Raw genomic sequence first — 13,088 nt, 5'->3', positions numbered from 1 at the left:
CACCTTACCCTTCTTGAACCACACTCCGTCTCTTTGAACCACGAAGGGGTCCGTTGATTTGAAGTTGACATAAAATGGATCCTGTTGCACCTCCTGTTGCAGAGTTGGCCACCACTCTGCCTTTGGGAACGAGATGGACAAAAACTGAAATTCCACTACTCTAGACAGTGAGTCTGCCCCTTGGTTCTCGCTCCCTTTCTTGTACTCGATTACATAGTCATAGCCGAGAATTTTAGGAAGCCAACGTGTCTGTGCTGGGGTAGTAATCCTCTGCTCCAGGAGATATTTTAGACTCCTCTGGTCCGTGCGAACTGTGAATGGTTTACCAAGCAGATATGGTCGCCACTTACGAATTGCCTTGACGATGGCCAACATTTCTTTCTCATAAGTGGATAGTGTCAAAGAGGAGCCTTTTAGTGCTTCACTAAAGTATGCCACGGGTTGATCCTGTTGGGAAAGTATTGCACCAATTCCGATCCCACTGGCATCACACTCGACCACAAATCGTTGAGAGAAATCTGGCATGCGTAAGACCGGGGACTGGGTTAAGCTTCCTTCAGACGTTGAAAAGCCAAATCAGTTTCTGCACTCCACTGGAACCCATCCTTGGTCAACAATCGGGTAAGTGGTGCGGCTATTCCTCCAAAATGGCGGATGAACTTTCTGTAATAGCCGGCCAGGCCCAAGAATCCGCGGACCCCCTTGGCTGTCGTAGGGGTAGGCCACTCAACCACTGCTTGAATTTTGGTAGGATCCACCGATACTCCTTGGTTTGAAATAACATGGCCCATGTAGTCAACCTGTGTAACCCCGAATCTGCACTTGGACTCCTTTGCAAAGAGTGTATTATCTGCTAGAATCTTCAAAATAGTGTGCAAATGGGTTAAATGGTCTTCCCACGATTTGGAATAAACCAGAATATCGTCAAAAAAAACCAAAATAAACTTCCTAAGGTGGGGACGAAAAAGATCATTCATAAGACTTTGGAAGGTTGCCGGAGCATTGGTGAGACCAAATGGCATGACAACGAACTCGTAATGGCCTTCATGAGTTCTGAATGCTGTTTTAGGTATGTCGTCGTCTCGTACTCGGATTTGGTGATAGCCGGATCGTAGGTCCAATTTGGAATAGTAACGAGACCCATGCAGCTCGTCTAGGAGCTCATCAATTACGGGAATTGGATATTTATCTTTGATGGTGATTTCATTCAAAGCGCGATAATCCACACAAAAACGCCAAGCCCCATTCGCCTTTTTGACCAGCAAAACAGGAGAGGAGAATGGGCTATTACTGGGGCGTATCAATTCATACTTCAACAAGTCTTGCACCATTTTTTCTATCTCGGTTTTCTGGTAATACGGGTAGCGGTAGGGTCTCACACTTACTGGGCTGGAATTGGGTTGTAGAGGTATGTGGTGGTCTTTGGCTCTCTGGGGAGGCAGACCCGTGGGCTCCTCAAACACCTGCGAGAATTCGGATAGAAGGGCCTTAAGCTCCGGTGGATGGCTGCTACTGTCAATGATGGAATGTGAGGGAATGATTTGAAGGAAGAATCCATTTCCTTGTAACCCATGAAACTCCTTCTCTGTGAAGGCAGCATGACCCGTGTGCTTCAACCCGTAAAAGGTGTGTTTCTCTCCATGCGTTTTGTAGCTCATAGTGAGCTTTTTGAAATCCATTTCAATCGGACCTAGTGTCTCAAGCCACTGCACACCCAGTACCACTTGACAAGCCGTGACCGGGAGAACATAATAATTGGCAGTGATGGCTATGCCCTGAATGATTAATGTGAGGCTCTGACATTGCCCAGTACAAGTGATTTTCTCTCTATTAGCCACCATTACCTGAAATCGCTGGCTGCGATTAATGGGTATCCCAAATTTGGTTACCACCACCTGATCAATGAAGTTATGCGTGCTACCTCCGTCAATGAGCACGGTTACCTTCTTGTTGCCCAATTGACCCAACACCCGTAAAGTTTGAGGGTGTTCAGCACCTGCGATAGCATGGAATGAAATTTTGGGCATGTCCTCTGAATTGATGATGTCCTCAGTATCTGTTATTTCTTCCTCAAGGCTGGTGTTGGAGCTGTCTTCGATCATAAACAATTGTGGTCGTTCACAGCGATGGCCTGGCTTGAATTTCTCATCGCAATAGAAACACAGCCCCTTTTCCCTTCGTTCCCGAGCTTCTTGAGTGGTGATCCTCCGGAATGATGTTGGTGATAGGTTTGGTCTTTGTGATGGGGGTGGTCCCAACACTCCAGCTGCTGAATTTGCTGGTGCCCTGGAGGGTAAATTCATGGAAGAAGACCGAATTGGAAGATGGGTCTTCCTCTGCAGTAGATTGCGCTCCTCAATCAGTCGGGCAACTCCAATTGCTTCTGTCAGTGTGTGGGGATGTTTAATCTTGACATCAATATGGATTTCATCTCGCAGCCCTGCAACAAAACATCCTATTAAAAAACCTTCCGGTAGTCCATCAACTTGATGGGAGAGCCTCTCAAAAGCCTCTTGGTAAGCTGCTACAGAGGTAGTTTGTCTGAGACGAGTGAGCGATTCCGATGGGTCTTCGTAGTCTGTGGGTCCGAATCGTTGCAAAAGGGCTTGCACGAACTCGTTCCACAGAAGGGGTCCCCGAAACTTGGTCAGCCATCGGTGCCATTGGAGAGCAATTCCATCTAGATGGAAGGAGGCCAATTGGACCTGCTGGGCCGAGTCAATGGCCTGAAATTCGAAGTACTGTTCGGCTTTGTACACCCAACCTGTGGGCTCACTGCCATCAAAACGAGGGAATGAGAGTTTGAGGTGGGAGTGTGTTTGACTAGTGGTGTTTGGGTTGCGAGAACTATGTAACTGGGATGATGATTCTGATGCAAAGGGATTGATTTCGGGAGGGTTAGTGTTTGGGTGTTTTTGGGTGCGGATGGCTTGTAGTTCGGTTAATACTGCTTGAAGGGCAGCATTCACCTGATCAAAGCTAGACTCATGCCTAGCTAAGGCGTCATTGACCTCAGTCCGGAATTCAGCATTACTTTTTCCGCGAGTATCCATGACAACTGTGTAACCAGGCTCTGATACCACTGATATGTTTGAATTTAGGGAGTGAGAAGAGAAGCAGAGAAGTAAGAGAGGAGACAATATTGGATAATTTTTCCTTTATTGGATGCCAGCAGGCCATTTTATACATGAATTGAATAACAAACAATGCTAGAATTTGGGAAACTATCTAGAAAATGGGAAACAAACAAGGGATCCTCCGAGGAATCCTTATTAACTGTTAATACTAAAAATAACTGGAGAATGACTAATTCCATAACAAACCCCACTAACAATCTGGCGACCAAGCATGATCCACGTCCAAGTGTCTTCCACGTACCACGTGCGCTACTGCCACCTTCTGGTTTGTTGCGGTTTGCATGTATCTTCATGCACGTATCAAATTGGCATCATTTTAGGCTAAGGAGCTGGCTGATTAGCCCCAAATTCTTGGGTCCTTTTTAAAAGTCATTGCTTTATTTATTTTTAAACTTAATTTAAATAAAATCAAAGCATTTATTTTTTAAAAAATATTATATACAAATAAAATTATCATTTTTAGATTATGATGGGATTTTTTTTTATCTCTAAACTTAAATAAAAGAACATATTTTTTTAGCTTGTTTTTTATATAGTTATTCTGATCTCATGACTTAAATCAGGGGTTTAGTTTATTGACTTACTTTTAAAAAAAATTAATTTTTTTTTCAATTTCATCATTTGATTTTGAGTTAGTTAAGAATTAGCCTTCATATTTTTTTTATTTTTTTTATTAAGTAATCTCGTTCTTATAAGTTGGGTCACCGATTCGGTATGTTTTTTAGAATTTTTGTTTAAATTAAATACCCTTTCTTTTTAACTTTTGCATTTCACCATTTTGTTAGTTGGAATTGGAATTTCTAAATTGTTTCAATCTATTTTTTATAATATTATCATAATTTTATTATTCGAGTTATAAGTTCTTGGATTAACAAAAGCTAGCACTATATATATATATATATATATATATATATATATATATATATATATATATATATATATATAAAACGTGTGTTGTCTAGTTACATCTAGTTTTGGAGTCATGATTAATTATTATTTCTTTCTTTTTTTTACAAAAAACAAGTTAATAATATTTTTTTATAATTAAAAAATAATCAGACCCACGATAAAGTGTGAACAAAAAGAATTAGTATATTCTAAGTTATAACCTTTGTTTAAGAGTAATATATTTAATGTAATGTATAAACATGGTTTGTTATATGTAGGATCGGCATTTAGTACCAATCATGATCATTTTTATTCTCAAACTAAAAGCTTGTTTAATATTATAATAGAAACTTGCTTGATATTATAATAGGAGATACTTTTTATAGTATTTTTGATTTAGAAATATATTGAAATAATATTTTTTTATTTTTAAAAATTTATTTTTGACTTTAACACTTTAAAATGATTTGTAAAAAAATTTAATTTAAAGCAAAAAAATAAAAAAATTAATTTTTTTTAAAAACTTTTAAACACAAAAATAAATAGGCTCTGAAAACCCAAAAAATTACTATTTTTGAATCCCTTTTATTCCAACTCAGTCGGTATACTTTATTATTTAAACAATTTTTATGCTATTGGTAATAAATTTTAAGATATTTAGATTATATTAAATTAAAGTTGTTTTCAAAATTTTAGCTATAATTTTAAGATTTATTAAATCTTGATTTCTCTTTTCCCTACATGTTTGCGTCAAGATCCAATAAGCATCAGAGTTCTTAAGGGACTCAAGCTCTTTTTTTAAGCTCAGCTAGTTTCTTAGCAAAGTTAGAAGAGCCATCCTTGGACCAATTAACCAATTCATGATGGCATCGTTTACGTTCTGTAAAGACTCCGAACATGTTGAAGCCTTGAACTGGTGAAGACCAACTTGCTTGAACGATGGAGTTGGCTGGGGAATTATTAACCCATCGAGAATCAATTTTGAAAGTTCTTTGAGCTCTAAGGCACCAGTTGGTGTCAAGAATGGGTCTGTGGTCAGAACCCAGTTCTGCCAAGTGGAGAACTCTCATGAAGAATTAGCCAGAAATCTGTCAAGCCTTTCATGAACGTTTCTCATGCCATTCCTCCGATTATTCCATGTGTATCTAAAGCCAGAACAGCCCAAGTCCAAAAGGGACAAGGAATCAACGAAGTGACAAGAAACAACTAGTTTAGAATGATTGTAAAGTGAGCTAGCACGATGATCATGCTGATGCAACAAGGCATTAAAATCTCTACCCAGTAGGAGCGGCCTTGTAATGTTCTGAAGTGAGGAAGACAGTGAAAAGATTCTATCTGGGTCTGTCATCACAACTAGCATGGATGTTGATATAAGTCCAAGAAAAATCAAGCTGTGGATAAGATAATTGACACCAAATATAGAAATCATCAAATTGAATAACCTTCACTGAGATATCATTAGCCATTACAAATCCCACTTGCATTGCTCGATAAACCATGTATGTTGGGGCCATTTTGGGCTGCCTACCTCCACCATCAACGCATGCTCATTTTCCAATACGAGAAATTTCAGAATTCTCTTAGGAGTGATATTTGTTAAATAATATATTTATTTTGTTTTATTTATTAAGGGTAGATTATTATTTTTAGTTTAACATATATATATAAAAGCCTTTTCTATTTAGGTTAAAGTATGCACTTTTACAAATCAATTAAAGAGAATTATAGTCTCCTTCTCTTTCGTGTTCATATTTATTTTATGTTAATTGAATTATTTTAATATGGTATCAGAGCTAGTTTTATGGAATAAGACTTAATCTCAAACACAACTTTCTGAAATTAATTTTTTGGAATAATATTTTGTCTTCCGCTTCTGCAAAATCTGGTATTTCGTCTTTCCTTCAGCTTCTGCAATTTGATATTTGGATTCAGTTTCTGCAATTATTTTGGTATTTCATCTTCTCTGTTTAGTTTCTACAATTTTGTATTTTTTTTCCGCTGCTTTTGCATTCTGGTTCTCTGTGATTGTTGATTATGGCTACTGAAAGAGATGATTCGCTTTACTCTGTGAGTGTGAGGTTGGATGGGAAGAACTATTCGTATTGAAGTTATGTAATGAGAAATTTTCTTAAGGGTAAAAAGATGTCGGGATATGTCAATGGAACCTATGTGGTATCTAAGAATACTGAAGAAAGGGATGTTGCTTTGATAGATGTATGGGAAGCAAACAATGCAAAGATTATTACTTGGATTAATAATTTCGTTAAGCATTCTATAGGTACCCAGTTGGCGAAGTATGAGACAACAAATGTGGTTTGGGATCATCTGCAAAATTTATTCACGTAATCAAATTTTGCAAAGCATTATCAATTAGAGAATGATATATGAGCTCTTCATTAGAAGAATATGAGTATTTAGGAGTTTTATTCTGCTATGACATATCTCTGGGATCAATTGGCTCTTACAAAATCGGTAGAATTAAAGGCATGTGGAGCCTGTATTGAGCGTAGAGACCAGCAATGATTGGTACAGTTTTTAACAGCACTTCACAGTGATTTTGAAGGACTTAGAGGTTCAATTCTGCATCGTTCTCCACTGCATTATGCTGACTCTGTTGTCAGTGAGTTATTGCCTAAAGAAACACATCTTCAATCTTATTCTGAAAAGGGAATTCTTTCTGCTTTGAATCCTTATGTACTAGCGGTACCCTCTAAGCCATTATCTCATCATCAAAATAACCTTTACACAAGGGTTGACTTCAATTAGTGCAGTTTATGTAGGCAGAAAGGTCATTGGAAGGCTTAGTATCTCAAATTGAGACAACAAAATCAATCTTGGAAGCCTGACAGCCAGTCACAGCCTAATGCTCATAGACCACCTCAGGGTTATAAATCACCACACCATAATACTGCAGTAGTAGCTTTATCAAGCTTTATCACTGATCTTAGTACTTTGGCTGCACAATTTCAGAAGTTTCTCTCCTTACAGCTACAAGAAATGTCCGCTTCTCATTTTATAGGTCAGTTGTCTCATAGTTCCTCAAGTATGTCATATTCTGAATGAGTCTTTGATTCTGGTGCCTCACATCATATGTCTCTAGATTCTTCATTTGTTACCTCTATATCCCCTTTACCCTCCATTTCTATTATGAATGACTGTTGATGGCACTCCTATGCCCTTAACAGGTGTTGGTTTTGTTGTCACATTTCACTTGTCTCTCCCTAATGTTTATCTTATTCCGAAACTCAAATTGAATCTTGCGTCTATTGGTCAATTATATGATTTTGGTGATTATTTGGTCATGTTTTCTGGTTTTTTTTGTTATGTACAAGATCTGCAGTTTCAGAAGCTGATTGGGACAGGTTGTAGGGAGAATGGACTGTATATTTTGGATGAGTTAGAAGTGTCAGTTGTCACTGCTGTTACTACTACTACTATTGATTTGTCTTCTTTTCATTTGAGTCCTTCATCTTCTATTTTCTATTTATGGCATTCTCGTCTAGGTCATGTTTCATCTTCTCGTTTAAGATTTTTGACATCCACAAGAGCTTTAGAAAATTTGAACACTTGTGATATTTCTGATTGTAGTGGATGTAAACTGGAAAAATTTTCCGCTTTACCTGTTAATTGAAGTATTTTTGTTTCTTCTTCACCTTTTGATTCGATTCGATTCATTCTGATGTATGGAGACCTTCTTCTGTTGCCACAAAAGGAGGGTCTCTATATTGTGTTACATTTATTGATGATCATACTCGTTATTGTTGGGTTTATTTAATGAAACAATGTTCTGAATTCTATGAGATATATACAGCCTTTCGAGCTCTTATGAAAACTCAATATTCTGCTATAATCAAATGCTTCAGGTATGATTTGGGTGGGGAATATACTTCTAATAAATTTTGTTAGTTGCTTGCCTTAAATGGAACCATTCACCAAACTTTATGTACAGATACTCTTGAGCAAAATGGTGTTGCTAAAAGAAAACATATGCATATTGTCAAAACTGCTCGTTCTCTCTTGTTGTTTGCTTCTGTTCCTAGTGAGTTTTGGGGATAAGCTGTCCTTACTGCTGTTAGCTTGATTAATACAATCCTATCTTCTCATAATTTAGGTTTTTCTCATTTTAAAAAATTATATGGGTATGCTCCTGATTATTCCTCCTTTAGAGTTTTTGGTTGTGCTTGTTTCGTTCTTCATTCCCATGCAGAACGTAGTAAGTTGTCCTCTCGATCTGCTATTTGTGTCTTTCTAGGTTATGGTGAAGGTAAATTGGGGTATCATTGTTTTGATCTAATAACTCAGAAACTTTATGTCTCATCATGTTGTCTTTCTAGAGCATATACCTTTCTTTTCTATTCCATCTACTACTCATGGCTCGACTAGACATGATATTATTCGTATAGATCCCTTTTCTAAGGATTCTGATAGTTGATCATCTTAGGTTCCTAGTACCTCAAATACCCCTTCCTATATTCGACCAATTTGTACTCATCATTCTGCAGGTACTGACACTTTACTCTTTAGCATGCTTGAAGCTCCATTCTCATCTACAGCCCCTCAAGCTTCTTTTGAGATTGTGGATCCACATCTATGTCAATCCACATGCATTCACAAGTCCACAAAACTACCAAATTTTGCTTATTCTTGTTATTCTTCATCTTTTACTTCCTTTTTAGCTTCTATTCATTGTCTCTTTGAGCCCTCATCCTATAAAGAGGCAATTCTTGATCCTCTTTAGCAGCAAGCTATGGATAGGGAATTTTCTATTTTGCGTAAGACAAATACTTGAGGTTTGGTTCCTCTACCTCCTTGTAAGAGTGTTGTTGGTTGTCATTGGGTGTACAAGGTCAAGACTAATTCTAATGGGTCTATTGAGCGATACAAAACTAGATTGGTTGCAAAAGGATACTCTCAACAGTATGGTATGGATTATGAGAAGACATTTGCCCTTGTTGCAAAAATAACTACTATTCATACTCTTATTGTTGTAGCTTTGGTTCGTCAATGACATATCTCACAACTTGATGTTAAAAATGTCTTCTTACATGGAGATCTTCATGAAGAAGTTTATATGGCGCTTCCTCTTGGTGTTTCACATGACTCTAGGTATGTATGTAAGCTCAAGAAAGCGTTATATGGTCTCAAACAAGCACCTCGTGTTTGGTTTGAGAAATTTTCTGTTGTGATCTCATCTCTTGGATTTGTTTCTAGTAGTTATGACTTTACTCTTTTTATTAAGCACATTGATGCAGGTCGTACCATTTTGTTCTTATATGTTGATGACATGATTATTACTAGTGATGACATTGATGATATCTCAGTTTTGAAGACAGAGCTGGCTAGACAGTTTGAAATAAAGGATTTGGGTTCTCTTTGATATTTCATGGGTATTGAGGTAGCTTACTCACCTAGAGGTTACCTTCTTTCTCAATCAAAATATGTTACAGATATTATTGGGCGGGCTAGACTTACTGATAACAAGACTGTAGACACTCTTATTAAAGTTAACACAAGGTATTCTTCTTCTGATGGTTTACCGTTGACGAATCTTACTTTATATCGTACTATTGGTGGGAGCTTGGTATACCTCACCATTACTCATTCAGATATTGCATATGTTTCATGTTGTTAATTAGTTTATTGCTTCTCCTACTACTATTCATTAGGCAGATGTTCTTCGTATTTTGTGATATCTTCGGAGTACAGTCTTTTAGAGTCTTTTACTTTCATCCACCTCTTTCTTGGAGCTGCGTGCATACTCTGATGATGATCATGACAGTGATCCCACAGATCACAAATCGGTTACTGATTTTTGTATCTTTTTAGGTGATTCGTATATTTTTTGGAAGAGCAAGAAACAATCTATTGTTTTTGTCAATCCTCAATCAAAGTAGAATATCGTGCTTTGGCATGTACTACTAAAAAGATTATTTGGTTATGTTGGTTTTTTTTGGATATGAGAGTTTCACTCTCTCATCCTACTCCTATGTATTGTGACAACCAGAGTTCTATTCATATTGCTCACAACTCAGTTTTTATGAACAAACTAAGCACATTGAGATTAATTGTCATCTTACTCATCATCATCTCAAGCATGACACCATTACTTTGCCTTTTTGTTTCTTCTTCCTTGCAGATTGCAAATTTCTTTACCAAGTCGCATTCCATTTCTCGTTTTCATTTTCTAGTTGGCAACTCTCGATGCTTGTAACTACCGCATCGTGAGTTTTAGGAGAGATGTTAAATAATACATTTATCTTGTTTTAGTTATTAAGGGTAGAATAATATTTTTAGCTTAACCTATATATAAGCTCTTTATATTTAAGTTAAAGTATGCACTTTTACAAATTAATTAAGAGAATTCTAGCCCCTTTTCTTTCGTGTTTGTATTTTTGTGTTATTTTAATTGTTTTAACACTATTCTCATCATCCCAGCAGCATTTCATGGTGTCGTCTTCTATGAAAGATGAGTTCTTAGCAGAAGTAACGGTAGAAAAAAACCCTACCTCCTTATACATGAACTTTAGGCTGAGGCTTTCCATTCAATGGGTTCAGAAACACTCTTTACTGGTCCCCAAGAAAGAGCGCATGAGACCCCTTTTAAAGGAGAGCTCATTCAGCCTTTCTTGCGTAGTTTTCTAGATTATTATGACTATATTGGTTCGTGCCCTCTGAAATTTTTTTATTTGTGTTATTAAATCAGACCAAATAAATTAATTTTGAAATTTCTTGATTTAGCTCTTTACTTAACTTAAGTTTTTTTATTAAACTGTGTGGGAGCTAACTCGACTTAAATCAATTGATTTTATAAGTTCAAATACAACTTTGATGATCGATAAAAATATGACTTAACTTTTAAAAAAACTTCAAGATAACATTTTTTTTAAAAAAAATATTAAGACTAAGACAAATTTGATCAACATCAGTTGCCCCATGACCTAGTTCATGGACTCTATTGGGTTTAATAACTTTTTTTTATAATTTTTTAAATTTAATTATATAATAAAAATAGATGCTCATAAAATTAAGCAACAACCTAAAAATAGATACTTGTTTGAGACAATTACCTTTATAGAAAGCAAATCAAAATCCATAATGTAGTTTATTTCTTAACCAATCTAATATTAAAGGATAAAATCGAAAAATAATAAATTAAAAACAATTAAAAAACAAAAAAAAAAGAATATCTTATCAGTAGGTAAACTCGTTAAACCAATGAATCGGTGAAGCCGGGCTAGTACGCCAAACCTGCGAGAGCTAAGTTATGGACTCCACTGGGATTATAATTTTTTTTTTTCAAAACTATTTTTTATTTAACTATATGATAAAAAAAATAGATGACCAATCCCATACCGATATGTTTTTTTTAGATCGCAATAACCTCATAAAAAGCAAAATGAAACCAAGTATAAAACTAAATTCTTAATTAACCCATTATCTAAGGATGAAATAAAATAAACTAATTAAAAAAAGTCAACCAACCAAACTTGTGAAAAGGTCCATGAATTTTATAAAGTTTAATAACATAACTTTTCATTGAAACTATTTTTTTCAATTATAAGAGAAAAATAGACGATAAAAAAGTCAAGTGTAATTTTTTTTTAAAAAAGATACTCTACCAAACTTATAAACCAAGGCAGCCCGGGTTATCCTGGCAAACCCACAAACCATGCTAATCCTATAGAAATGTAAAATAAAAAGAAACAAATGATGAAGTCAAATTCTTAATCATCCTAATATTAAAAGATGAAATCAAAAGAAATGAATTTGAAAAAAATCATAACAAAATTTAAAAACAAAAACAAAAAAAAAAAGAAAAAAGCAAAACATTGTGAATTACTATTGTCATACACGATGCAATATGTGTAGGTGAACAGTGGTTTCCACACACCCTGTAATGTTTTTACTTTATAAAGTTTAATAACATGACTTTTCACTAAAACTATTTTTTAAAAAAACTATATGGGAAAAAATAAACTATATATATATATATATATATATATATATATATAAATCAAGTTCAATTAAAAAAAGAAAAATAAAGACAACCTACTAAACTCGTAAACCGAGGCAACCTGGGTTACCTTTGTAAACTCATAAACCATACTAACCTCATATAATGGCAAAATAAAAAGAAGTAAATTACGAAGCTAAATTTACAACAATATCAATTTTAAAAGATAAAATCGACAAAAACAGATTTGAAAAAAAAACATAATAAAAATTCAAAAAAAAAAAGGAAAGCAATACGGTGTGGATTACTATTGTAATCCACAGTGCAATGAGTGTTGGGTAAACAATGGTTTTTAAACCCCGGGGAAAAATAAAGGTTGCTTAGATTGCAAACTAACTACATGAGAAATAAAAGTGAAGAAATTCATGCATATGGTTAAATAAAAAACGGGAATTCGGAAATTTTTGGATATAAGTTTCTAGACGAAATATTTCGAGACATTATAAATCAACCCGAAAATGTTGAGGGTTAGATTAAATTAATGAAAATAAACTAAACTAAAAGTTGCAAGGTGAAATTATAAGAAATGAAAAGAGGTATAACTTAATTATAAAAAGAAAAAAGATGTGGGGGCATAAATGCAAATAAGAAAAATTATAGAGCATAAATACTCCTATTCTCACCAAAATTCTATAGCAATCGTAAGGAAAGAAAAAAGAGAGTTTTTGTATCCATTCTTGCAAAATCAAGAAAGAAACACCAAAATTTTAAGAACCCCTCCAAGATAAAGGGTTTGTAGATGGAGTAAATACTTGTGGGCAAGGGATTAACAAGAAAATTGAACAAGAAGAGAAGATGGAGGGCTGACTATCATTAGATAAGAAAGGAGAGAGTTGAAAATCTTCAAATGGATTGAAGATCAAAACCTTAATTCGTACCGGGTAAGGTGTTCTAAACATGATCTTATAAGTTATTTCAAATTCGATAATGAATTGATGTCTTGATGTGAGTTATAGATTAGGGTTCTTAGACTTCAATTGGGGGAAAAGTATTTGTTGTTAAAATTAAGTTAATTCCTGTATGGTATGTGATTGGGGATGTGAAACCAT

The 13,088-nt window shown here is 35.3% G+C and overlaps 1 protein-coding gene across 1 annotated transcript; it reads right to left on the bottom strand.

The window, feature by feature from the left end:
* Positions 1 to 545: 545 nt before the first annotated feature.
* On the bottom strand, positions 546 to 3,053 carry LOC133691764 (uncharacterized). Its single transcript, XM_062112357.1, has one exon. It carries the CDS (start codon positions 3,051 to 3,053, stop codon positions 546 to 548), a length of 2,508 nt encoding a protein of 835 aa, XP_061968341.1.
* Positions 3,054 to 13,088: the final 10,035 nt, after the last annotated feature.

This window comes from Populus nigra, chromosome 4, assembly GCF_951802175.1.
Source record: "Populus nigra chromosome 4, ddPopNigr1.1, whole genome shotgun sequence".
NCBI classification, from domain to species: domain Eukaryota; kingdom Viridiplantae; phylum Streptophyta; class Magnoliopsida; order Malpighiales; family Salicaceae; genus Populus; species Populus nigra.
Note: the sequence above shows the minus strand (reverse complement) of the source record. Positions and strands in the feature narration are given on the sequence as shown.